We start from the raw sequence: 26,793 nt of genomic DNA, 5'->3' as shown, positions 1-26,793 counted from the left end.
TTTAGTGTTCAACCAGCCTACATGCATGTTTTTGGGATGTGGGAGGAAACCAGAGTACCCGGAGCAATCCCACACAGGCCTGGGAACAACATGAAAACTCCACACAGTGACGACCAACCTGGGATCGAACCCTCAATCGTCCTGTTTATCCTCACAATGGTCTAAAGTAAACCCTGAATTGATTCTCAGCCAATCGCAATACTACAAGTTACATGATATGATTAAAGGAATCAATATGTCCTAAAATACACGCACTACAGTATTGGGGAAAATGAGAATTTGATCCCGTTGGACTCTGCCTAGCAACAGGCACAAGCAAAATAAAAAATGTTCCAAAAATAGTAACACGTTGAATTCCAAAGAATAACAGCGTCGATCTCGTGTTTTATTCTTTTGAAAGGCGCTCTGAGCAAATGGCAGCCGACGTGCCTTCACTTTTCACTTGTTTGACTCTCCCCCCACCCACTCCAGTCCCACCAGAGGACCAGAGGAGGAGAGATAAGCACACCGCAGCGGAAACACGAGTGGGAGTGATGTAATGTCGCCTGTCTGCTGACCACGGATGGCTGTGTGTGCCAGGCTCTGCGGAGTGGGGCAGTCGCGGAGGTGCCGAAGGCGACCGCGACACGATCAGCAAGACCAGGGCAGCGATTCGGACATGGACGAGGAGGAAGAGGAGCGCATCGTGGGCCAGACGCCAGTCGTCAACACCGCAGGGCCGAGCCGGGCGCACCGCAGTGGATTCCCGCACCACCCGCAGGCTTTGACGGAACTACCTCCAGAGCTTTTAGTCGAGATCTTCTCTTTACTTCCTGGGACGACGCTACCCAAAGTCGCCCTCGTCTGCAAGACATTTCGGGAGATCCTCAACACAGAAACCATCTGGAGGAGGCGCTGCGTGGAAGGTACACAGATTCGATCTCAATTCATCGAGCGGCTGCTAAAAAGAAAAAAGTAAAGAAATAAATAAAACAATCCCGTGTTGCTACATCGCCCCAAACACGACGAGGTATTCCTATGTTGCAATCCGAGTCGCTAAACGCCTTTTTTAGTGATCGCAAACGGGAAGCGCCGACTAGTCGCTGTCATAGCAAACATTACCGTGTTAACAAGGCCCGGACTGTCTCTGTTCAGCTCAGCAAGCATCCTTCCGCTGGCATTGTTGCGATCGGTGTTTCCCAGCACTAAAGTCACAGTTTACGTTCGAAAAATATCATGGCAGACCGCCCTAACATTCTGAAACCAAAGTATATTTATCTGCTATTGGACATGTAAACACAAACGCCTGGTTTACATTGAGTCCTGAACATAGGGCACATTATAAATACATGGAAGGAATCCAGTTCAATTGTTCCTTCATTCATTCATTTTCTGAACCGGTTTATCCTCACAAGGTTCGCGGGGGTGCTGGAGCCTAGGGTTATAAATATTTACCCCTGCAAGCCACCTGGTGCTGGTCAGTCAGCAGAATAAATATTAATGTTTTCAATCTCGCCCTCCTACTTGAAATGAGAAAAGTTGTTATAATAATAATAAATAATTGCTATTATGCTTGGGACAAGTTTTTGTTGTTGTTGTGGACGTTGTTCATGCACCTACCCCAGCCCCACACAATTTTGTCTTAAATTGTCGCCCTCCACATTAGCCGGTCCGTGGGAAAATCGAAAGCACTTTACCGGTCCGCGGGGAGAAAAAGGTTGGGGACCGCTGATTTAAAGGGTCCTACCAGCCTACCATGCATGTCTTTGGAATTTGGGAGGAAACTGGAGTACCCAGAGGAAACCCACGCAGGCCCGAGGAGAACATGCAAACTCCACACGGATGGATCGTCCTAGATTTGAACCCAGGACCACAAAACTGTGAGGCTGACGCGCTAAACACTTATACACCGGGTCACCCCACTTCAATTCTCAGCCATGGAATTGCCTGTAAATTGTCTGTGTCTCAATTTCTTTTAAAATATGTGGTGGTATTAGAAGAAAATAGTCCATGACGAGCATCAACCATACAAAGCTTATCTGGCAACTGTAAATGACAAGTGGTTAGCGCGCAGGCTTCACAGTTCTGGGGTTGAGGGTTCGATCACAGGTCGGTCCTCACTGTGTGGAGTTTGCATGTTTTCCTTGAGCTTGCGTGGGTAAAGGGTAGGCTGGTTGAACACTCTAAAGTGCCCCTCGGTATGAGTGTGACCGTGAATGGTTGTCCTTGTGCCCTGCGATTGGCTGGCCACCGAGTCAGCCTGCTGCCCGTAGTTAGCTGGGATAGGCTCCAGCACCCCCTGCGATATATATATATATATATATATATATATATATATATATATATATATATATACTATATATACTAAAATAATGACCTCGTAAAAATACTACCCCTATATCTCTTAAGAAATATATTGAGGATTCTTACAACTTATGTTGATGTATGTTATTGAATGTATAATTCAACTTTATTTGTATGGCAGCCATGCAACAGAGGCTTAAGGGGTTAAATTTGCGTTGGTGCTAGTGTATCTGTGTGTGTGTTTGTGAGTATGTTTATTACTAAACAAGGGCTCCGCGAATTGAAGCGTAGCAGTCAGCAGTCGCAACAACATCAAAGCCCTCAACATAGCGAGCATTTGGTCGTTTATGTTAGAGGCAAGGCAGTAGGACAAAATAACCACATTTTAAATAGATTTTTTTCATTTCGGACAGTCGGATTATAATGGGCCGATACCTATGTACGTCAAATGTCCAAATATTGGCCTGACTGATTATCAGTCGGTCACTAGTCAAAGTATCTAGTTTGAAGTTTGTATATGGTGGACACAAGCATATTATGCCTTAATGATTGCCTCCAGCGTGTCAACAATTTCTATTTGGGTTAAGTTGCCTACTAGTGGTGTAGATGCCTTTCTACTGCATTTCTCTCTCGTCATCACAGATGATTACGTTGTCACTTGTAATATAACTCCCAAAATGTGCAAAACCAAAGTGCATAACACATCTCATCATTTGCCAATGTGAACAAATGCATACCCAGCTCTATTGATACATTTTTTTCCTATTGTTTATTTTGTCTTTTGCAGAATTCCACATGAAGGAAGATCTGAGAAAGATAGAAGTGGGAGGAGTTTCTTGCCATGACCTTTATGTGAAACGTGAGAATGATTATTTTCCAGTAAAATGTCAACAAACCATAAACATGATATCATCAGAGTGCTACTTTGTTATATGCTATTACAAGAAAATGAAACAGAAGAAGCCCTATTTACACCAATGTAAAATCATCATTTAACTTTATCACATTGAACATTAGAAATACCCTTTAAATATTTTTACCCTATGCAGGATTAGATGTTGATGTTTGCATACACTGTGTATTTAAGTAGAAAAGATTTGCCATTTTTTCATTTGTGATTAATGTGGCATAGTATTTTTCTTTTTTTCACGGCATATTTTTGGGCATATTATCATTCAAAGGATGCATAGTCGGTCAGAGAGCACATGCAACTATGGCTCCTCAACATGCCTGTGTTGTTCCTGTCCAGGTGTGAACCCACGAGTGAAATCTGGGCGTTTTATAAAGCTCCTTCCTGACTACGAAAATATGGACTATAAAGACGTGTACACGCACCGTATGTACATTGGCCATTGCACAAATGGCTTCAGCGTGAAGGCTTGTGTTTGTTTGTTGGGGGTTCTACCCTTGGTGTAATTCTGATTGAAAGTGTTTTGCTTCCTCTGTGAATTGCAATTGATTTTAGTGGCCAGAAAGCAAGATGCATGGCGTTTTGTAATGAAAGCTGACAGAGCGCAACCTAATCCACTCACATGCTCCTTTGAGGTTACCACTACACTTAAGTCTGTACATGTGAAATTAAACACAAATAAGTGCAGTGTTCGTTTGCCTTATTTATATGCGTAACGATTCTGATTTGGAATTGCTGATTATTGTGCATTGTCTTCTTGTATTCCAGTTCTTCATCCATACAGACACATGTTGGGATTATGGCAGCCTGACATAGGCCCTTATGGGGGATTACTTAATGTTGTGGTAAGCATAAACACTCGTTATGAAATGCGATTTTTAGTTGCAGATGTTTGACAAGAAGGCTCAATTATTTAAAGGTTGATGGGCTGTTCATCATCGGATGGATGTATTTGCCACCTCATGATCCATGTGTGGAAGATCCAATGAGAAGACGACCTCTCTTTCGAATCCACATGTGGGAAAGCAAAAAGGCTACTGTGGAGTGTATGTATGGCCACAAGGGTCCCCACAAAGGAGACATCCAGGTGAGGTCTCACGCACGTACACACACCCCGTCCGTGAGAAACGATAGAAATAGGATTCCTAAATCTGCAAAGATGATAATTTTGAAAGTTATTTTTTTAGACTGTCAAGAAGGATGAATTCTCAACAAAATGTAATCAAACAGATCATCACCGCATGCCAGGAGGCAGACAGGAAGTATGTCAACTCATTACTTCTTCTGAGCATATTTCTTAGTCAGTCAACACTCTTTTTGTTTGTTTGTGTGTGTGTGTTTGTGTAGGAGTTCAGAACATGGCTGGAGGAAGAATGGGGCCGGACGCTGGAAGAGATTTTCCATGAACATATGCAGGAGCTCATTCTAATGAAATTCATCTACACCAGCCAATATGAGTAAGCATGTTTGAATCATCCAAACAGAAAACAGAAAACAATTCAGGGTGTTTCTTAAAAGTGTGATCTAATATGGACCAGCCACAACATGACTTTTCACGTCTCTCTATGATTACAGTAGTTCTATGCCACTACAATCTAAACCTATAACAGACATAATGTTAAATTGATACTAATCTAACATGATCATTCTAAGATTATCCTAATTACCATGCCAAAACTTGAACATTTGATTCAATTCCCAGGTTGGATATTAGGTTAGGTTAGAACTTTATTTCATCCCGTATTTTTTTTTAAATAGAGGTGGCTGGCTAATTAATGTAGTGTATGTCTTTTCCTGTGTCTGTGTTTTCACCTTCTTGCTAGTGCAACAAAGTGAATGTCCCGAATACGGGATGAATAAAGTTTAATCTAATCTAATATATGCCAACCACAAGGTATATACATAGGATGTACTGTATTTACAAAATACTGTTCCCCGTATGGATAAAGTAGTGCATTATTTAAAGGATTTATTCCTCACATTGTAGAAACTCCATCAATGATCCGTTTTTTCTTCTTGTCAGCAACTGCCTGACTTATCGGCGAATCTACTTGCCTCCTTTGATGCCCTCTGACTTGATACACCCAGGCCTCTTTAAAGGCACTTATGGCAGTCACGGTTTAGAGATCGTCATGCTCAGCTTTCATGGGATGTCTGCAAGGGCTACCAAACTCACCGTAAGTCTCTACTATACTGCGTCTTATTAAACCACTTGTGTCAAAGTGGCGGCCCAGGGGCCAAATCTGGCCCGCCGCATCATTTTGTGTGGCCCGGGAAAGTAAATCATGAGTGCTGACTTTCTGTTTTAGGATCAAATTAAAATGAAGAGTATAGATGTATATTACATTTCCTGATTTTCCCCCTTTAAAATCAATACTTGTAATTTTTTAATCAATTTTTTCTGTGTTTTTAGTTCAAAAATCATTTTGTAAAATCTAAAAATATATTTAAAAAAGCTAAAATAAAATCTATAAAAGAACTGAATATTCAGGGCTTTTAATCCAGTTCTTTTAATCCATTTATTAAAAAAATCTAAATATTATATCTAAAATTGTCCGGCCCACGTGAAATCAAGTTGACGTTAAAGCGGCGTGCGAACCAACCCGAGTCTGACACCCCTGTAGTAAACTGACCATGGCATTTCATTTTTAACACAATATGAATGAGTCTTGGATAATGCCAAACATAGGGTGGTCATAAACCTTCACACACTGATATTTTCCACCACCAGGCACCTCTGTTGTCAATAATTAACAAATGACCTCTTGGACATTTTACTCTTGGTAACATTTTGATTACCCTGACCAGTGAATCTTTTACTGTCTAAATTCCTTTCACACTAGGCACAGTGTAACATTTCAAAAAAGGAAAAAAAACATAAAATGAACTTTACTCAAGGAATACATTAATAAAAATAAATCTTAGCCTAAATACAAATGAATGATCTGTGCAGATGACCACAAATCATGCATATATTAATAATCAACTTATCGGTTGATCATTCTCTTTTTATACACAGAAAAAAAAAAGTTTATTTACACGTTTCTGTAAATCTTTCATGATTTCAAAATGTCACAGCAGAGAGGTGCAGGTTTCTGCATGAAAACTACGCGGGCACGGAGCGCGTGTAATCTAAAAATGTGAAGGTAGTAGTATGGAACTAAACCCTTGATCCTCAAAACTATGAGGAATACGCGCTGACCACTCATTTGCCGTTTTTAAAAGTCATCGGGTAGAGTGAGAGTTCTCATTAGGATGTTCTTTAAAAAGAATCTAACATGGTTGAAGCGGTTTATTCTCACGCCAGTTGAAAGTGACTAGACAAATAAACACACCAAGTAGAATTACACAATATTTTGTTTAAAAACAACAAATACTGTAATTCATCAATATAATCAATATCATTTGTACTCATGTACTATATATAGTGCACCCAAGCTTGGAATTATTTCTTCCACATACATTTTTCTGGGCGGCCTGGCGACTGAGTGGTTAGCGCGCCGGCCTCACAGTGGGAGTCCTGGGTTCAAATCCAGGTCAGTCCACCTGTGTGGAGTTTGCATGTTTTCTCTGGAAACTCTGGTTTCCTCCCAAATTCCATGGTACACACACATGGTGTTGCATGGTAGGCTGATTAGACACTCTAAATTGCCTCTAGGTATGAGTGTGAGTGTGAATGGTTGTCTGTCTCCTTTTGCCCTGCGATCGGCTGGCCACCGATACAGGGTGTCCCCTGCCTCAGGCCTGAAGTCAGCTGGGATTGGCTCCAGCACCCCCCGCGACCCTAATGAGGAGAAAGCGGTTCAGAAGATGAAAATACTTTTTTTCTCACACTTGATGCTAAGTGCTATCAATTCAGAGCAATTTGAATTGAATTGAATGCTTTTATTGTCATTATACAAGTATAATGAGATTTAAATGCCGAGAGACTCAGAAGGTCCTTCAACACAGTACAACATAACCAGAGCCATTTGACTTTCTTTCAAACCAACCTTTTCAGACAAATGCAAACCAGAGTCTTAGTTTGAAGTTCCAATTGAATGGCACAGTTGGCCCTCGTTCGTCCATATTGCATATGAATAGGGATTCATTTTATGACCTTTGTGTAATATGTAACAAAAATAATCTAATCAGTTTGCGACGTTGTAAATGCAAATTTTTTAGGGCATCATTGGTCTAATTATGCTAGCGCGAACTCTAAATGAACCAAATGTGTAGAATGTGTGTCTTTGTTCTTGACCTACTAAAGAAGTACTGTGCACTTGGGATAACACGAAGCTTTCTTTAATTCCAATTAACAATGTATCTGATGAAAAAAAATACAATTTCCAAACCGATAATGCATGGTCTTATTTATGTGCTCCAAGGTTCAATAGACTCCTAGCTGACTGTATTTTAACTCTATGTACATGAAGGGAGATCCCAACGTTCCTGCTGGGCAACTGACTTTGGATGTTGACCTGACTCAGCCGTTGGACCTCCCAGACTTGGAACATCAGCGCAATATAGAGGAGCTGTCACGCCTCATATTGGGGGTCCATGAGCAAGTACAGAGGCAACAGACATCAGGCACTCCTGCCACAGCGGGGGCCCCTGTTAGTGGTAATGCTGCTGCAGCAGATGTGGCCAATAAGGACGTCAGTTCTGATGACTGCCTGCCAGGTCCAAGTGCAGATCCAAGTTCATTTGAGAGCCAGCCCTTCGTTCTCCCTTTAGGAGTCATGGCTCGTAATGAAGTGTACCCACGTACTTGCAGAAAATGGTAAGAACATTGTAAATATGATTTAGATTAATAACTGTTACAGTAGTTATTTCCTCCTCTAGAAAAAAAACAAAAATCTTATGCTTCTATTGTCTAACCAATTTGGTACTGGTATCGAGGTGGTACTTCATTTTTAGTACGTATCTTCAGAATGGTTGAAGCTTCAAGACACTACTATGCAACTAAACTCATCTCATTTTATGAACCACTTTATCCTCACTAGGGTCATGGGGGGTGCTGGAGCCTATCCCAGCTGACTTGGGGCCAGAGACGGGGGACACCCTGAATTGGTGGCCAGCCAATCGCGGGGCACAAGGAGACAATGTTACGGCCACGGGAGAGGGATTGGGACCCAATCGCGGGGAAGCAGGTGAGGACGAGGCAAATTGTGCTCAAAACCAAAACTTTAATAACTTAGGAGGGACCTTACAAAATAACAAAGACTTATGAAACCAAACCGGATTAGGGAAAACATTTGGAATTGAGGAGCAAGGTAGCGTGGCTACATGGTAAGGGAATTTACGCAGACGATCCGACAACGACATTAAACTCATTGGGGTTTAAATACACAAATCAGGGACTAATTTTTAATCATGCGTAGCTGCGCGCACACAACGGCAAGGCAGGAGGGACAAACGAGAGTGGGAAAACAATAGCAGGCTGCTCCTAACAGACAAACAACCATACACGCTCACACTCATGCCTAAGGGCAATTAAAGTGTCTTTGGAATGTAGGAGGAAACCACAGTACCTGGAGAAAACCCATGCAGGCCCGGTGAGAATATACGAACTCCACACAGGTGGACCCAAAGTGAGGCCAGCCAATCGCAGGGCACAAAGAGACAAACAACCATTCATGGTCACACTTATAACTAGGGGCAATTTAGGGTGTCCACTCAGCCTACCATGCATGTCTTTCGAATGTGGGAGGAAACCAGAGTACCCGGAAAAAAGGTCCGGGAGAATATGCATACTCCACACAGGAGGACCGACCTGGATTTGAATCCTGGTCTCCCACTGTGAGGCCAATGCGCTAACCACTCAGCCGCCGGGCCGCTGTAACTAAACTGGTTTTGGAAAAATTTGCAATGCATTTTTTAAATCGAGACAGAGGAGGTTGTGTCAATACTTAAATGAACATTCCTGTTCAAAAGACATGCCGTACCCACAACACTGTTTGGAACTATGCCGTTTTTGCCATTAAATTACTACAACAGTTATTTCCCCACTTGTTCACTTACGCATTCAAATAAAGTGGAGGTGAAAAACAGAAGCACGTATGAAATCTTGGTATTGGCAATACAACAGAAAGTAAAACGTTAGTCTGCTTGTCCATTGTTCCCTATTGCTTAGTCTCAATACCGGATCACCGCACTTTCACAGGGATATTTAAAAGTAATGGGAAAAATTATAATATTTCTGAGATCGAAGGTTCAATCCCTGGTAGGTTCTGACCTTCCTGTGTGGGGTTTACATGTTCTCCCCAGGCATCCATGGGTTTTCTTTGGGTACTCCAGTTTCCTACCACATCTCAAAAACATGGATGGTTGGCCGGTTGAAAACTCTAAATTGCCCCTCGGTTTGAGTATGAGCATGAATGGTTGTCTGCCCTGCAATTAGCTGTCTACTGATTGAGTATATGTTTATTCAAAGTAATTTACAAAAAGTTTTCTATGAGGTTTTTATGGTGTAAATGCTTGTCTTGCCTTAATCAAGGTTGGCTATCTCTATACTGGGTTCACACGGCTCAATAGTTAATCACTGGTCTCTACTGTCTGCTCATATACATGCATGATAATGAAAAAAATAAAGTAAAATCTTTATATTAACTGAATCATTTCTCTGCACCTTCACAGCTTCTATGGAACAGGGCTGATTGCTGGACACGGATTCACAAGTCCAGAGCGCACCCCAGGGCTATTTGTGCTGTTCGATCAGGATCGTTTTGGCTTCATATGGCTGGAGTTGAAGTCTTTCAGTCTCTACAGCCGCCTGACAGACCACCTAGCTCATGCACATGCCCCAAATTTGGAGCGATTCGAGGCCATGCTGCGCAACATGCAGTCGTGGACATCATGAGGACACAAATTTTAAGTGCTTTCTGGCAATACAATACATCACCAACTTAATGCCAATTATAAGATATATAATACATTGCACCTCGCCCCACCCCACCTCCATAGCAGTATATATAAGCTTGTGAGATGACCTTTTCCAGCCGCATTAAATGTTAATCATTCATTATGTTTTACTGTCTAGTTGGGGACTTTGAGTTTGACCTATCTTGAGCTTTAGTGATGTTACCCCAGTACAGCATGATAAGTATGTCTATTTATTTATTTATTTCCTCTGGGAGAAACGGATGCGATATTGCAAACCACTGATCACGGAACAAACTTTATGTGCCTCCTATCGTGATACCATGTCTATACTAAGTAGTGTTTGAGAAGGTCATGGTGTGAAATGCATTTCCATTCAGTGCCGCTTATTTTTAACGACATGATGCATTTTAATTTGCATTTGGATCTGCAGCTGATTATTTTTAGGGAGGTGTATGCCTTGAACATTAGTCTGTAAAATACATGTATTTAAATAGACAGTTGCTCAGGTATTTTTTCTCACAAATGTGAATAAGAGGACACCATTCACTTCTATTTGTTGTAAAGATGAATCGATTTCGATCAATTGTCAAAAATGAGCCCACCAGAGACAGAGATAGTGGATCGTAGCAATTATTCTTTTAACAAACAATGAAGCTCAGATTGGTTTTACTCTTGGAGCTCGAGTGGTACTGTTTTTATATGCTTTGGGTCAAAGATTAATTTACCATATCTTACATAACTATGAATTCATTTTCCATGGCACTTATCCTCAAAAACTCACTGGGGTGCTGGAGTCCATACTCTACCAGGCAATCCATCGCAGGCTTACTTATTAATGTCAGAAGAAAAACGTATATTATAAAAGTACAATATAAGCTATACATATCCATTATTAATTTAGTTTATGTGCATATTGGGTTGATTTGAGCTGGATGCAACTTCTTATGTATAAATGTCATGTTTGGAGATTTAATGATTGGCCTGACATTTCAACCTGCCCAAAAAGTAATTTTCAAAATTCATGTCACTTTTTAGCTGGACATTATATGCGTATAACCCCAACATCATCTCATCCTACCTTTACCACTTGTTTGTATATATACCTAGTGTATGTATGTCTGGTTATGGCTTGATGGCTTGCCCAGTAGCTTTCTTACTACAAGTGCACTTTTCTGGGCAGAATATTAACTCATGTCTAAAGACCTAGCACACGGGGCAGCGTATTTGTAGTAAATTGCAGCTACATAAATAACATCTGAAAAGAAGCTTTTGGCTTGTTCATCTGAACCAAATTATATGGTTCAATACATTTTCTTATCTTCACGATATTGCACCGTGAATTTTTTGTTTTAACATTTAAAAGTTCTAATCATCGCTAACACTTCCTTTTTTTGTAACAAAAGCTGAACCTGTAGTATCTTACATGATACATCCTCATTTGTTCGCTGACATCTGTCATACAAACTAGCGGGTTTTCTTTTGTTACTCGCTGGGATACGAACTTTCTATTTTTTTTTCATTGGCATATTTAATATAAATAAAAATTAAAACATACCACATGAGTTAATTCAATCCTTTCTTTTGAAGCTGCACGGTGGATTACTACGTACATCATAGAAATAAGCAGTACAGTGTTCGAATGGACTGAGTATTCTTCATATTTTAAATGTCGTAAGTGGACCAGTACACTTAGGACAATGCAATGTGCGTGGTAAACACTCAACATTTCCTTGGGTTCAATAGGTTAAAGTGAATTACTAGTACATTGAGTTTAATGAATAGATCCGAATTGATGGAAGTTGAAGAAGAAGAAAAAACTCAAATCTAAAGTTCACCGTGGTCCATCTTCTCAAGATATAGCCGAATCTTCTCTGGGAGGATTTGAGTCATAAAGACAAAGCGATCATTCCTCAGCTGCTGGGCAATGACCTGCTCTTTAGCTTTAATTACCAGGTACTTCTCTTCTCTGCCATAATTAGGCCAGTGAGCAAGGCCATCACCATTTGGTGACCTACACAAAAACAAACAAAGTAAATAAACTTGACTTGATGTTTCACACTGCTTCCCTTTGCGTCAAAGGAAATTTGGATTCTTACCCTGTCCGAGCAAAGTTGCCCCAATAGGCCATCATTGTTCTACTAAGTTGTTCTTCCTCCTCCAGGCATGTCTCTAAAACAAACGCTTCATAAAATACTGCACTCCAAGTAAACTTTGACATATTTATTGAAATACCAAACCAGATCTCACCATTTAGATGGACGTAGTTTGTTGTAAAGCAAAACCCTAAAACTGTAAAGATTTCATCTCCGTGGTCACACCTAACAAAGCTTGGCCTTTTTGCCTTCAAGAAGTGAGGCGGATGCTGATACTCATACAAGTACACGCGGGCACCTGCATCTGGAGATAGAAGAGTGTACAATATGTTATCATAAAAAATTGATAACAAAATACATGTGCTTGCATTCACTGTACCTCTGTGTGCATTTGCAGCCTTGATGGCAGGAATGTTGAACAACAGATCCCCAAGAAACTCAGTAAAACTGTCTCTGTTTTTCACACGATCTTTACCATCTCCAAGATATTCCTCGGCCACCAGATCCAGGATAATGGAGTCCTTGGACCGAAGGAAATAAATGCGACGTTCCAGAAAAACTGTTGAATGGTTTCAATGGTAGGATCAAAAGTCTTACATTGGCGACAAAGGGTGAGAATATCGTTAAAACCTGCTCCCGGTCCATTCCTTCAGTCCAGTTTGGAGGAGCCATGAACTAGGAACAAAGTAGTCATGATATTTTTTGTTAGGGCCATTTTTGGACTTACAGATAGAAAAAAACAAATTGTCATACTTACAGTACCAAGTAACCAACCCCCTTCATGATCATTAACACCAGTCAAGAATGGGATTTTTTGAAGTTCATGCTTCTCAAACAGTTCACCTACTGGTTTTGTTAGGAAGTGTCCATCTACGGTAATAGTAAGTCTTAGGTTTGGGTCCTGAGGAAATGCAGTTTAGATGAGAGTCAAGAGTTGGAAAAACCTGCAACAGTGTCATAACCTCTGACACCTAAACGTGTTTTGCGTTCGACCTAAATCAAATGGAATAATATAGCATACCTGTGCAAAAGTCAGAAAAGTTTCGATATCTGCGTTTTTCAAGCAAGCAGCAATCTTCTCCGTGCTTTCAGTACTACATCCTGATGCATTTGCAACAACCTGAAAATGGATGACAAGAACCCTTCAGTTATAAACATATCATGTTACAAACGGGAAGAATCTCTTAGATTTTACAATTACAATGAACCTGTGCCACTGGAAGAGGGTTATTTGAAATGAGCACATCCATAGCAGCTGTACCGCTTTCAGCAATGGCTCGATGAATCAGGCCATTGGATAATGGTGATAGGAGCTGTAATAAAACCCCAAATTGTAGAAATAATAATAGAGAAATTTGGATGGGTGATCTATCATCCAACTGATTCTCACCAACAGGGAAACGCTCACTCCACCAGCTGACTCGCCAAATATGGTTACCGAGGCAGGGTCTCCCCCAAAGTTTTCAATGTGCTTTTGGACCCAGCGTAGAGCTTCAATCTGGTCAAGAAGACCAAAGTTACCAGGCACATGCTCGTCTCCTGTGCTAAATTAAAAAAAATACAATACATGACCAGCACTAGTTAGAAATATTGCTCACATAATCTTAATTAACCTTTGAATTTGGGTGAAAATTTCTCTGGTGCTCAAGTCCACAAATCATTTTATATTGAATTCATATCACGCAAAGACGTGCCATGTCAGCTAAATCCAAGGGATCGATGTGCTTTATGTAGTTATGGTACAGAAATGAGAATTTTTGTTGTTGTGTCAACACAATAGCAGTGGTGTTCGAACTACAGCTCGCAAGCCAACTCCGGTTTGCTGCCAAACATGGCATAGGGCAAATGTTGAGAAATATTGGTAAATGTGGCCCACACAAGCCTGGAATTCAGCAACCTACATTGCACTACTGAGCCTTAACACTAGATAGAGCTAAAACCTGACAGCATGTTGAAACAACTGTAGAAAACATTAGATTTTTTTTCAGTGATGTAGATTAATAGAGCAGGGGTCGGGAACCTTTTTGAAAGAGAGAGCCATAAACAATTACTATTTTCAAATGTTATTCCCTGAGAGCCATACTCACAATTTAAAAGTCAAAATACATGAAAATGAGCCCATTTTTTAGTCATTTTACCACTTTTAAAGTACAAAAAGTCTTTGAATTCTTTTGACAACATTGTTACGCTGTTGCTAATCAATGAATATCAATGAGTATCAATGAGAGAATAGATGCAGAAGACTCTAATGGAAAAAAAAAAAGTCAATGCCACAGTGCCGACGTGACGTTCCTATTGGTGCATTCGGGACTCGGCTCTCTCACCACCGGTTTCCATATTTGAGCTCAGAGCCATATGCAACCATCAAAAGAGCCACATGTGACTCCCGAGCCATAGGTTCCCTACCCCTGATATAGAGTATGAGTATATGTAGTTTGGAATATCCTTGTACATACTTTTGAATTATTTTGTTCTATGTAGGGCTTAAATCATTCACTTTCATTGACAGTTATAGACCTTAAATGAATTCAATTTCAATTTTGAAAGCTGGTATTAAGTTATCCTGTGTATATTGGTGGCAATGTTGTTCGATCGCTGCCAGCCCTAGTCAAATTGGATTGGACGTCTGTCGCAGTGAGTGACAGCCAATGAATAAACAGTTAAAATTTCAAAACTTTTTTAAAACAAAAAAAAGGTGAAAGGATTTCAAGTTGGCTGGTTAGTTTGCCGCTTGTGTTCTTATTGTATCATTTGGTGCAAATTGAAAAATTTAAATCTGGAACCTTGAATTTCAAAAAGACCCCTCAATATTCTAGTTGAAGGAAAAGGACTGAAAGACATTCTACTCTGATGGCCTCTGTTTTTATAATGCTAACCTGATGAATCCCAAAACTCCCAAGCGATATTGGATTCCCACCACAACCACATTCTGGTAAGAAGCCACAGCAGATCCATCATATATTGAAGCAGATCCTAATGTAAAGCCTCCACCATGGATCCATACCATGACCTGATAACACATAAACCCAAAACAAATTTTGAATTGGTTTAATACTGATTCAGATTTATGTCACATAAAAAGTTGCAGTCAATCTGAGCCCATTGTAGAGGAAATTTAACTCATCTCTGAAATAAATGACAGGGAATTATAGCAAATGTTTCTTACTGGGAGCTTAGCATCAAGAGCTCTGTTAGCAGGAGTATAAATGTTGAGGTAAAGACAGTCCTCTGAAATATCTGGGACTTCTTTTATCATGCCACCAATCATCTCCAACAAATCGATAGTGAATTGTCGATATTGAACACACCTGAAAAGAGATTTAAAAAATACTATTATTATGTATCACAAGTAAAAACCACATATTTCCCAGTTGCATTATTATACAATAGGAAAACAGATTAGCTCACATTGGTGGCTGCTTGGTGGCATCTCTCACTCCTTGCCATCCTTCCACTTTCTGTGGAGGAGAGAGTCTCAGACTAGGTCCAACAGGTGGCTTGGCAAATGGGACACCCAGGTAGGCGTAGACCCCCGTCTCCTTCCCTTTCACATCCACATACTCCCCTTTCAGACTGCCAAGCTCCGTCTGGACTATGGGTGCTGTCAAAAGCGATATCAGAATGTACAATAAAAACACTAATTGATCATGACACAGTGAGGCAACACACTTACATAAAGTTGGGTAAATATAAACGTGACATCTGATTTGATACCATTACCCGATGGTTTGACATTACGGAGCATTTCCACAGATGTGGGTCAAAAGGTCATTAATGTTATTAATGAATAGGTTGCTAGGCAACTGTCACCCGGACAAAATATGCTAGTGAAAATGAAATGTATTGTCAATATTCATGTGAATACTAGAATAGAATGGAAAACCAAGCAAGTTGAAAACTTTTTCGTGCAGTAGAAAACACCACACCTTTGTATTGTGCAAATCAGGTTAGTAGTGCAAAGGTGACCGGTGACCCGTTCTATTCTTTGTGATGCAACAAAAGACTTCACAAGTGTGGAATGAGAATTTTTTCTAAACGGCGGCACAGTGGAGAGTTAAAACCCAGCCTTTGGCATTTTCTGTGTGAAGTTGTATATATTCCTATGTGGATGTTCTTCAGGGATTCTGGATGACTCTCAAATATATTTAAGTTAATTGAAGGTTGTCAATTGTTCTTAGGTGTTGGTATGAGTTATCATTTGTGTATTTTTGCCCTTCTTTTGGCTGAAAACTAATTACAGTTATACTAATCATGGATAGTAGACTCCAACACCCCTGTAACGCCAGTGATAAGCTGTATAGATGATGGATATATCGAAAAAAGCAATGGTTAAACATGTACATCAAACAATCAACTTCAACGACTGGTTACTGTAGGGATTGGCAAAGCCCTTTGCAAACGGGAAACTGCATTACGCCATGCTTGAAGTTGGTTTCATGTACTACTGGTTTCACAACAAGGGGCAGCCCAGCGGGTAAGTGGTTAGTGCATCGGCTTCACTTTGGGAAACCTGGGTTCAAATCCAGGTTGGTCCACCTGTGTGGAGTTTGCATATTCTCCCCAGGCCTGCATATCCGGTTTCCCACCACATTCCAAAGACATGCATGATAAGCTGATTGGACACTCTAAATAGCCCCTAGGTGTGAGCGTGAATGGTTGTTTGTCTCCTTGTGCCCTGCGATTGGCTGGCCACCATTTCAGGGTGTCCCCCGCCTTTGGCCCAAAGTCAGCTGGGATAGGCTCCAGCACCCCCCGTGACCTTATTGAGGATAGAGTGGTTCAGAAAATGAGATGCGATGAGGTTCACAACAAACCACCGGACAGAAGTAAGGTCACTTACCGTCACGTGCACCTGCGACACAGAAATACAACACAGCCAATAAAAAACTAAGTTTTTCTCTCCCATGTATTTCCATGGTCCTGCTGGGTCTGTGAATGTTTGCCGGAGTTGTGGTAGAGGTGCACTGAAGTCACTTGCCCTTTGCCCAATGTGCAAACGTTTTGTATTCGTTGTGCGGGTGCAGCCAAGTTTATCGAAATGAGATTAACAGAGTTCATGTTGTGTTCACACTTGTTGCAATGTCGCACCCTCCGCCCCCTGTTAAACCTCCTCGTGCTTGAGCCTATCCCAGCTGACTTTGGGCCAGAGGCGGGGGACACCCTGAATTGGTGGCCAGCCAATCGGAGGCCACAAGGAGACAAACAACCATTTACACCAGGGGTGTCAGACTCGGGTTGGTTCGCGGGCCGCTTTAACGTCAACTTGATTTCACGTGGGCCGGACCATTTTAAATATAATTTTTAGTTTTTTTCAATGGATTAAAAGAACTGGATTAAAAGCCCTGAATATTCAGTTTTTTATAGATCTAAAACAATGTTTATTTTAGCTTTTTTTAAAATATATTTTTAGATTTTACAAAATGATTTTTGAACTAAAAAGACAGAAAAAAATGATTAAAAATTACCATTATTGATTTAAAAGGGGGAAAATCAGGAAATTTAATATACATCTATACCAGGGGTCCCCAAACTTTTTCCTGTGAGGGCCACATAACCTTTCCCTTCTCTGATGGGGGGCCGGTGTCAGTTTGTAACAGAAAAAGTGTGACGATCGTAGGGGAGCTTAAATTTTTTTATTGTTTTCCAGAAAGCCACACATAACCAAATAACCCTTTCCAGGTTCTTTACAGAAAAAAAGTCAGGAAACAAATAATAAAACTATTAATGAAATAAATAATAACTAAATAACCCTCTCTGAGATCTTCACAGAAAAAAACAGGAAATAAATAACACTATTCATGAAATACATAATAACTAAATAACTCTCTCTGGGTTCTTCATAGAAAAAAAGCCATGGAACATTAACTTTCTGTTGTGCCATGCACAATCTTAACAGATATAAGTTCAGCTCAGTTGTCAGAGCAGAATCTCTCTCACGTCAACACTTTGCAGCACAGTGCTTGCTGGTGAATTAGGCAGTGGACTCGTAGCGGGGCGGTGAGACCCCTTTTTTCCAACTCCCGGTTCATGCGTCCCATTAGACTGCGAGTTTCGCCCACCATGCTAGGAGCCCCGTCAGTCGTGATGCTAGCTATCTTTGACCAGTCCAGGTCCAACTTCTCCATCCTCTCCCGTTGTAGTCCCTTTGAGACTTTGGAGGGCTGCCAGATCCTCGCATATCTCAAAGTTTGCGCTAACTCCACGAATAAAAATGAGCAGTTGCGCTGTGTTTTGCACGTCCGTGCTTTCATCCAGTGCTAATGAAAAAAAGTCAAATTCTTTCGTCTTCTGCTGCAGCTGGGCATATACATTACTCCCGATTTCTTCAACGCGTCTGGTCATTGTACTCGCCGACAGACTTATGGCATTAAATGCATCTTTCTTCTCGGGACACACCTCCCCCGCGACAGCATCCATACATTTCTTAACAAACTCTCCGTCAGTGAAAGGCTTACCGCTGCTTGCTATCAGTTTAGCAACCTGAAAGCTGGCCCGAACGGATGCCTGGTTCAGCTGAGCTTGGCGTACAAATGTATTCTGCTGAGATAGTATTCCAGTTTTTCGCTTTGAGAGTTTGTCTGCTCGTATTTGGCCTTGCAAGCTATCGTACTTGTCTTTGTGACGGGATTCAGTGTCGGCGAAGATTGTATTCTTTGAATACCGCCACAGTCTCTTGACAGATGAGACAAACAGCCTTTTTTTTGCATTGAACAAAAAATAATCGTTTGTCCACTCCAGGTTAAATACGCTGCATTCTGAATCAAATTTTCTCTTACCAAACTTTTTTGCCATTATTCCGTTCTCAAACAGGTTGCACAGTTTTTATATGCTTGAATAGTCCGCGATGGTCCCAGGGCTCCGCCCTCACCTGCGATCGTCCAGATGTCTCGGTAACACTGTGCTCGTGCATGAAACGGTGGACGTGCCCGCGTGCATCAAAGGGAAACACTCTCCCCGCGCGTGTCACCAAAGAAGCAATGCGAAGCCCCGCTTCACTGGGATGATTTGTGGGCTCAGCAGGGGTGCAATGAACCAAACACGAGGTTAAAACGTCCCAGTCTTCAAGGCCAAATAGGAAAAAAATCCGATAGCGTCTCTGGTATTGTTCAGAGGGCCGGTCCAAATGTGCCGGCGGGCCGTATCCGGCCCGCGGGCCGTAGTTTGGTGACCCCTGATCTATACTCTTCATTTTAATTTGATCCTAAAACAGAAAGTCGGCACTCATGATTCATGGGCCACACAAAATGATGCGGCGGGCCAGATTTGGCCCCCGGCCCGCCACTTTGACACATGTGCTTTATGCACATACTCACACCTAGATGTTATTTAGAGTGTCCAATCAGCCTACCATGTATGTCTTTGGAATGTGGAGAAAGCCAGAGTACCCAGAGAAAACCCACACAGCCCCAGGAGAACATACAAACTCCACGCAGGTGGACCGACCTATATTTGAACCCAGTGAGGCAGACGCGCTACCCACTCCGAAATGAATGGTGAAATGAATAAATGAAAATGGAAAAATAAGCACAGGTCTAACTAAACATTGAAATGACATTTAATTATTTATTTATTTTTGCACTCCAGGTGGTCCATACTTTCTGAACAAAACGAGCATGTGAATCATTCGGAATTGTCAACTCAGTCAATCAATATGGTATATACTTTGACATCGAGAAGTGATACCACAAAAGGCGTCGAAACGTTGTTTACCTCTTGCAAAAGTGTTGCCTCTCGTCAGAGTCAAGCAATTGGAAACAAATAGATGAACTAAGAAAACGGAATGACGACGTCATCGTCGACACGTCTCGGCGTCTGACTAAAAGGTGTGAGGTATGCTTGTTTTGACTACGTGGGTTGCATTGGCTTTAAATGAATGACTTTTACAGCTTGCCACCGTACACAGACCACAACAAACGTGATTCTGGATGTCCGGCATTGTCGGCCCTAGAAACGGGACCGAACACGCGCACCATGTTCAGAAGTACCTTTCAGGGTGGATTTCTGTCAATATTGTATAGCATCGGCAGCAAACCTCTGCAGATATGGGATATAAAGGTATATTATATCACTCATAAGCTTGATTCCTATGGTAGTCTCCATGGAGTTTGGGTTTAGTTTCATCTATGGGCTACCGCATATATTTTAAAACGATTTATTTGGGTAGCGGTTCTGTTATCTTTATTTTATTGTTATTTTACATGAATGGAATCACGTTAATGTCAAAATGAGTAGATCTCTACCGGGTTGGCCGGTAGATTTCATATACACTCATTACAGTTATAGTGAGTTGGAAATAAATATTCATTTCATTTTAAATAAGAATATTATAGTATGTTGAATGTTGGGTAATTATTTTTTATGCAGAAGAAATCGTAATATTATAATGAACAATGCCCATTATTTTAAGTCGGTGAATGCAGTGTTGTAATTATTGAACACTTCTAAGGCCATGCTTTATTTTGCAATTATGATGTCACACGTTTTATTTGGTCACGTATGTTTTATTTGGATGTTGTTTAGTTCAAGATGTTTTTCATCACCAATTCGAGTCATCTTGATTTATTGTCAATAGAAATATAAAGGATAGCATCCACAGTTTCCCCAACTAATACTGTACACCTAAATGACCACTAGGTGACAATATCTCTCTATTAATACTTTCAATTCAAACTCCATTATTTGTCTGCCAATTTTATTTTCGTTTTATTATCGCCTTGTTACCTTCTCTAAATGTAAATGGTAATTTTAAATGTCACATCTCATTTTACCAATTTCGTCATACGCAGCCGGGTATGATGACAATTAGGCTTTTGTTGGGTCAATGATGATGACAAAGCCTATGTCCGATTATTTCTGAACCGCTTTATCCTCACAAGGGTCGCAGGGGGTGCTGGAGCCTATCCCAGCTGACTTTGGGCCTGAGGCGGGGGACACCCCAAAATGGTGGCCAGCCAAACGCAGGGCACAAGGAGACAAACAACCATTCACACACACTCATACCTAGGGGCAATTTAGAGTGTCCAATCAGCCTACCATGCATGTCTTTGGAATGTGCGAGGAAACCACAGTACCCGGAAAAAACCCACACAGGCCCGAGAGGTAATTTAAAATGTCTAAAACAAATTACAAATCAATCACTGAAGTGAAATGACTTTTTTTTTCAATTTTGGAAGTGTCACTGTAGGCCAGGAGTAGGGAACCTATGGCTCACGAGCCATAGATGCATCTTTTGATGGGTGCTAATGGCGCTGTGCTAACCTGCAACCTAAAACCTGCTGGTGGGAGTGCTTAGTCATATATAAAAACAATGCCATGCCTCAAACTTGTTGCATATTACTCGAACCTTCTCTGTCACTTAGAATATGTTTTTGTTTTAAAGGTCAAGAATGGCCATATCAAAAGGGTTACAGACAATGACATCAACTCGCTCGTGTTGGAGGTAGAGGGTTCAAATGTCAGGTGAGTTTGACAATTTAATTGGAATATAGAGAAACAATGCACTACCGCTCAACAACAGCCACCTTTGACATTTTTGTGCTTCAACAGTACTAACTACATCACGTGCCCTGCTGACCCTAGGCAAACTCTTGGTATCAAAATGCCTTTTCTTGTGATGATCGTCAAGAAAACTAGGAAATATTTCAGCTTTGAAGTCCAGGCACTGAAACACACACTTTATATTCAATAACTATATACACTAAATCATTGCTAGTCCTGGTGAGGAATATTCTCTTCTTCCATTTGCACTTCCAGGTGTTAGATGACCACAATTTACGTCGGCGGTTTCGGGCAAGTAATCACCACAGCAAGACACAAGTGAATTCATTTATGTGCACTATGCCAATAAATGTTGATGATCGCTGGAGCCAGTTTCAGTTCAACTTGGCAGACATCACCAGGAGGGCCTATGGAACCAGTTATGTAGAGACTCAACGTGTGCAGGTGTGTGTGCAGCAAAAATAACTGATCGACAAATGCCCTTAAAGGTCCTGTAAGGTCAAATTAAAATGATGTGGTGTTTAAACCCAACTAGAACAAAAACTTTAGAAATAAGACCAAAAGTTGATTCATAACACACTACACAGGATCTAAAATGTCTTAGAAGTGTAAAATAACAACAACTGGTAATCACTGATGATATCAATAACATAAAAACCCATTGAATATTGGATTGGATAACTTTATTCATCCCGTATTCGGGAAATTTCATTGTGCCAGTAGCAAGAAAAGGCATAGTTATAAGTTAGACAGTACAACAAAGCAAAAAGTACAAAGCAAATCAAAGTAAATGGGATCCTTAAGAATCACCAAATCAAATCATTACTCAAAAGACGTAAAGTTCTCTTTTTGCACTCTTTGCCTAAGAACTTACTTTTCCACAGATCAGTGTACCCTAAAAGAAGGGACCTGAATGGCTGAAGAGATGTGCACTCACTATGATGAATCAAAATGAAAAATCCATTTTAAAGTGCATGACAGCAATAAACTGAAGCCTAATTTCTTTTTTTAATAAAAATAACTATGTTGTCTCCTATTTTGCGCCTTTTTTCTTTCAGATTCATGCTAATTGTCGTATAAGGAGGGTTTATTTCACCGATAGACAATATACAGAGGATGAACTCCCACCTGAGTTTAAATTGGTTATTCCTGTGAAGAAACAGGATGCAGGGTATGGAAAATGATAAGTGTGTATTTGACCGATGAGATGTTTTAAACCTCTTATTTTTCTTGCAGCAAAAAGGGAGTCCCAAGACCTGTTGTAGCACGACAGACCTAATGCAAATCAAGAGCACGTATCTGCTTTTATGTTGGCATATGGTTAACTTTAAAGACCTGTGATTCACTGTTGGAAATACAGTATGTACTAGTTCATATTAGTTGTGTCATTTCCTAATATTTGTAAACAAATTCATTTATGTATTGTATGATTTGTTAAAATTATGAATGAATGCTCCAGTGCACATATGAATGTACAAAATGGATGTTTATTGACATTTTGTCAATTATAAAATGGAAAACTTACTTCTGGTGGTGTCATTTTGGCAAATTATTTTTTACATTTGAATGCTTATTGTAAAACTCATAATTATAACATTGGACCTGTCATTAATAGAATACAAATCCTGGTCGGGCTACCTGTATGGAGTTTGCATGTTCTACCTGGGCCTGTGTGGGTTTTCTATGGATACTCCGGTTTCCTTCCACATTCCAAAGACATGCATGGGAGGCTGATTGGACACTCTAAATTGCCTTTAGGTATGAAAGTGAGCGTGAATGGTTGTTTGTCTCCTTGTGCCCTGCGATTGGCTGGCCACCAATTCAGGGTATCCCCCGCCTCTGGCCCGAAGTCAGCTGGGATAGGCTCCAGCACCCCCCGCGACCCTAGTGAGGATAAAGCTGTTCTGAAAATGAGATGAGATTAGACAAATGATGTAATCTTTGTTAATCATACAAAGGATAAGTGTCATTCAAGGATGTAAATGTTGCAGAGTTGCAAAGAGGAAAGTTGGCATTTCTTCTGAATGTCTTTAAAGAGTTAGGGCCCTGAATTTCATGTGTCATAAGCATTCATATATTTGAATGAGTGTTGGGTAGGAGGTCACCATTGTGATTGGTTATCGTGTAAAATCAAGCCCAATATTTATACATGAATTCATTTTTGTACCGTTTATCATTACAAGTAGCATATCCCAGTCAACTGTGGGAACCCGACACCCCGAATTGGTGGCCAGATGTTATGTTATGATGGTAATATGTGTGTGTGAGGATAAGCGGTTCAAATAATGAACGAATGAATAAAAATTTATGCGGGTTTGCCAAGAATCCCGAGGACCTCCAACCATGAAGCGTCCCTGAACGCAGCACTCGTACTTTGAACCACTGCGCAGGCGCACTGCGCCACAGGCTCATCTCTCGCGAGGAACGGCGCCGTTATCGGAACCTCGACAAACAACACGAGAATTCATCATTCACACGGTAATATAAGCCCATCCTCGGCTGGGAATACATTGATTGCCACTGGTGCGGGAAGGAATCCGTTTAAAACTATATTTCTACATAATTTCCTCACATTAGTTGAGTCCTCCTCTACAGTGTTTTGTTGTCGTTCAGGCCCAATTTAGCATGCTAACCACCCAGTTAGCTTAAAGGACTTTGCGTCAGCTTTAACATTAGCACACCGAGTTGCGCTAGCTAAAGTGCGCTAACGACGGAAGCTGTAAGTTATAGAACGAGTAGTTAATGACAAGTTAACTAGTTCCGATTTAGCGTTCGTTTTTCCTCATTTATTTACTCTATTATTGCCGTATAGAGTTCTACTTCAGTTAATTGGTTCTTGGAAGATGGTTTTGTTTTTAAAAAGTCAATTCTTTTTCATAGGATGCTTTAATATTTCATCATAGACAAACCCACCTCTAAAATGTGTCGTGTGCTATTCGTATTTTACGAACAACAAGCTCAAAAAAGTATTTGCCACAACCATAAGCCCAATAGCGTCAGTTAAAAAATCATTTCGAGAATTCTGGTCAATGTAAATGTGCAATCTGTATCATTCCGGAGTTTACCCAGGACAGAACGGATATGCATTGTATAAAACAAATAAACAGATTGTTTTCCTCACATACTGTGAATGTTTCATTTATTCTTTAGATGTATTTTTCCGAAAACACTTTTTTTAATGTAAAAGCAAATCTAAAGATACAGAAGTGTATTATTTTTTTCAACAAATGAGAACAAGTTGGCATTGTTAGCATAAATAGCTCATATCCTTTAATTTAGAATTATGGGGTGTGTCAAAACTGACACAAGATCATTCATCATACAAAAGTTCTGTTAAGTTCCCAGCAATACTGGAGGATCTTCCACTTAGCTACCTGGCTCCCACACCCTTAACTCCTGATTTATAGAAATTATTAATATTACTTGTCTTGAAGATGTGGATGACTTCAACATGATCGTGATTTGGAAGCTGTAAGGATATGAACAAATTTCTAAATCTTGTACTTCGATAACTTCATCTAATGAAAAATGTGAGTAAAAGCAAGTGTGGTGTTTGATATTTTTGTTCAGTTTAGTGTGGATTTGAAAATATTTTCATGACACTAGTCCAACACACCATCTACTCGTTCGAATCCCTCTTGGGGAAGTTCAACTCGCATTACGGCATAGTATTTGAATTGCTAAAGTAGGGGTGGCGAACAAGTTAGACACAGAGCAAAAATGTTAATCTCTGAGAGTCAGAGAGCCACGCCTTATGTCTGAAGCAGCATAAAAAATCCAATCTGCCAAATTATATTTTAAATATATATTAGTATTTGTTTTTAGCGGCCCCTGATGAATTTGAGTGCTTTAAGAATAAATATAAAAGAAACATGAAACGAGGCAAAGAGCCACAGTATATACAAAATATGATTAAAAAGCAAAGAGCTGCATTAATTTTCAGGAGCCACATGCAGCTCGAGCGCCGCATGTTCGCCACACCTGCGCTATAGGGTGCACAAATGAAGAGGATCGAGTTGAGACCTTGCTTCCTCAAGCACACTTCAAATGCGCCTCGCCAACAGTAGTTTCTATATTTATCTGTTCGAAGCCTAGATACTGTCAACCCATAATAGTCAACATTTTCAACACTTCTTATCCTTGTCAGGTTCTTGAGGTGTCTCAGCCCATCATCGTTGACCTTGGGTGAAAGGCGGACCTGGTGCTGGTGGTCCTCAGTCAGTCGTAGGGCACACATAGAGACAGACACCCATAATAATCATCCGAAACATTTAGTTGTAATCATAATAAGCAATATTCTTGAATTACACGCCACTACCACTTATCTACACACCTATATATTTACGGTTTATACATTGTGGATACCTGCTCCTTATATGTGAAAAATTACAACAATTTCTTGGTAAATTTGGTGGGTGCGTCTTATAGTCGGATATGTTTTACAGTCCAAAAATTATGGTAATAAAATTAGATGTTTGCAAGCAACTGTAGTTGATTTAGACAACAATAATACATTTGCATCATCCAACTTTCTCAGCAAATAGTTTTTGGTTGAAATACACGGTTACAGCTAAAATGTCAAGGATATGATTTAGGTATGGGCTGATTAGTTTTGTAATAGCATAAATGATTGTTGATGAGTCCATCATCAAATCATTTGTGCAGCCGTTGATGCAACTGGGTCTACTTGTATGCAAAGAGACAATGCCAGTCAGATAATTGTGTGAAAACCTCAAAACTTAGTGTCATGAATGAAATACTGACGTTTGCTCAAGTTGACTTTCAATCTCATAGACAGTTTCTAACATCCAAAATTATTTCTGAACTTTTCACTCTTATCTTAAAGGTTGTGTACATGTGCCTTTTTTTAAACAGCCAAACTGTTTTTATTTTATATATATATATATATATATATATATATATATATATATATATATATATATATATATATATATATATATATATATATATATATATATATATATATATATATATATATATATATATATATATAATCTATATCTATATCTATATCTATATATCGACCTGTCCTGTGTAGCTAGCTGGAGATGGAGAAATGTAAAGCTTTAAATGCTGAAACAGTTTTAATGTGCCACAGTGGAGTTAGGTTTTCTCTCATTTTGG

The 26,793-nt window shown here is 40.2% G+C and overlaps 4 protein-coding genes across 8 annotated transcripts in view; 3 read left to right on the top strand and 1 right to left on the bottom strand.

The window, feature by feature from the left end:
* Positions 1–376: 376 nt before the first annotated feature.
* Positions 377–10,552, top strand: fbxo31 (F-box protein 31). Its single transcript, XM_077595969.1, has 9 exons — positions 377–905; positions 3,071–3,142; positions 3,962–4,038; positions 4,113–4,280; positions 4,381–4,455; positions 4,541–4,650; positions 5,217–5,370; positions 7,609–7,955; positions 9,812–10,552. The coding sequence occupies exons 1-9, from the start codon at positions 563–565 to the stop codon at positions 10,032–10,034; spliced, it is 1,569 nt and encodes a 522-aa protein (XP_077452095.1). The 5' UTR covers positions 377–562; the 3' UTR covers positions 10,035–10,552.
* ces2b (carboxylesterase 2b) lies at positions 6,468–17,203 on the bottom strand. Its single transcript, XM_077595967.1, has 14 exons — positions 16,991–17,203; positions 15,559–15,751; positions 15,317–15,458; positions 15,027–15,160; positions 13,541–13,694; positions 13,359–13,463; positions 13,172–13,270; positions 12,908–13,051; positions 12,748–12,825; positions 12,530–12,671; positions 12,305–12,454; positions 12,154–12,226; positions 11,893–12,068; positions 6,468–6,977 (listed from the first exon to the last, which is right to left on the bottom strand). Exons 1-14 carry the CDS (start codon positions 17,064–17,066, stop codon positions 6,700–6,702), a joined length of 1,944 nt encoding a protein of 647 aa, XP_077452093.1. The 5' UTR covers positions 17,067–17,203; the 3' UTR covers positions 6,468–6,699.
* A 2,553-nt stretch (positions 17,204–19,756) lies between these two features.
* Positions 19,757–23,172, top strand: LOC144071479 (cilia- and flagella-associated protein 20-like). Of its 5 annotated transcripts, none has more exons than XM_077596640.1 (7): positions 19,757–19,973; positions 20,054–20,205; positions 21,530–21,609; positions 21,697–21,808; positions 21,904–22,092; positions 22,707–22,819; positions 22,885–23,172. In XM_077596640.1, exons 2-7 carry the CDS (start codon positions 20,122–20,124, stop codon positions 22,925–22,927), a joined length of 621 nt encoding a protein of 206 aa, XP_077452766.1. In that variant the 5' UTR covers positions 19,757–19,973; positions 20,054–20,121; the 3' UTR covers positions 22,928–23,172. The 5 variants fall into 5 exon arrangements, with proteins under 5 accessions (XP_077452766.1, XP_077452765.1, XP_077452763.1 ...); XM_077596639.1 differs by having other exon boundaries at positions 19,757–19,980; XM_077596637.1 differs by having other exon boundaries at positions 19,757–19,980; positions 20,037–20,205.
* Positions 23,173–24,035: 863 nt separating this feature from the next.
* Positions 24,036–26,793, top strand: part of banp (BTG3 associated nuclear protein) — a 35,265-nt gene continuing 32,507 nt past the window's right edge. Inside the window, exon 1 of the mRNA XM_077597029.1 lies at positions 24,036–24,126. The gene's annotated coding sequence lies outside the window, so the exon portion shown is untranslated. The remainder of the gene's footprint in view (positions 24,127–26,793) is intronic.

The sequence above is a fragment of the Stigmatopora argus genome, chromosome 3 (genome assembly GCF_051989625.1).
Source record: "Stigmatopora argus isolate UIUO_Sarg chromosome 3, RoL_Sarg_1.0, whole genome shotgun sequence".
NCBI lineage: Eukaryota > Metazoa > Chordata > Actinopteri > Syngnathiformes > Syngnathidae > Stigmatopora > Stigmatopora argus.
The sequence above is the reverse complement of the archived record's forward strand: the minus strand, read 5'-3'. Positions and strand labels throughout refer to the sequence as shown.

Bases quoted from the DNA above. Each gene is read 5' to 3' on its own strand.
- LOC144071479 (XM_077596635.1), top strand. From the start codon at position 20,020: ATGAATGACTTTTACAGCTTGCCACCGTACACAGACCACAACAAACGT. The intron at 21,809-21,903 runs GCACTGAAACAC...TTGCACTTCCAG, and splicing joins ATTTCAGCTTTGAAGTCCAG to GTGTTAGATGACCACAATTT. The intron at 22,093-22,706 runs GTGTGTGTGCAG...TTTTTCTTTCAG, and splicing joins TAGAGACTCAACGTGTGCAG to ATTCATGCTAATTGTCGTAT.
- fbxo31 (XM_077595969.1), top strand. From the start codon at position 563: ATGGCTGTGTGTGCCAGGCTCTGCGGAGTGGGGCAGTCGCGGAGGTGC. The intron at 3,143-3,961 runs GTGAGAATGATT...CTTGTATTCCAG, and splicing joins CCATGACCTTTATGTGAAAC to TTCTTCATCCATACAGACAC. The intron at 4,651-5,216 runs GTAAGCATGTTT...TCTTCTTGTCAG, and splicing joins ATCTACACCAGCCAATATGA to CAACTGCCTGACTTATCGGC.
- ces2b (XM_077595967.1), bottom strand. From the start codon at position 17,066: ATGGAAATACATGGGAGAGAAAAACTTAGTTTTTTATTGGCTGTGTTG. The intron at 15,752-16,990 runs GTAAGTGACCTT...CGCTTTTGACAG, and splicing joins TGTCGCAGGTGCACGTGACG to CACCCATAGTCCAGACGGAG. The intron at 12,227-12,304 runs GTGAGATCTGGT...CGTTTGTTTTAG, and splicing joins AAACTACGTCCATCTAAATG to AGACATGCCTGGAGGAGGAA.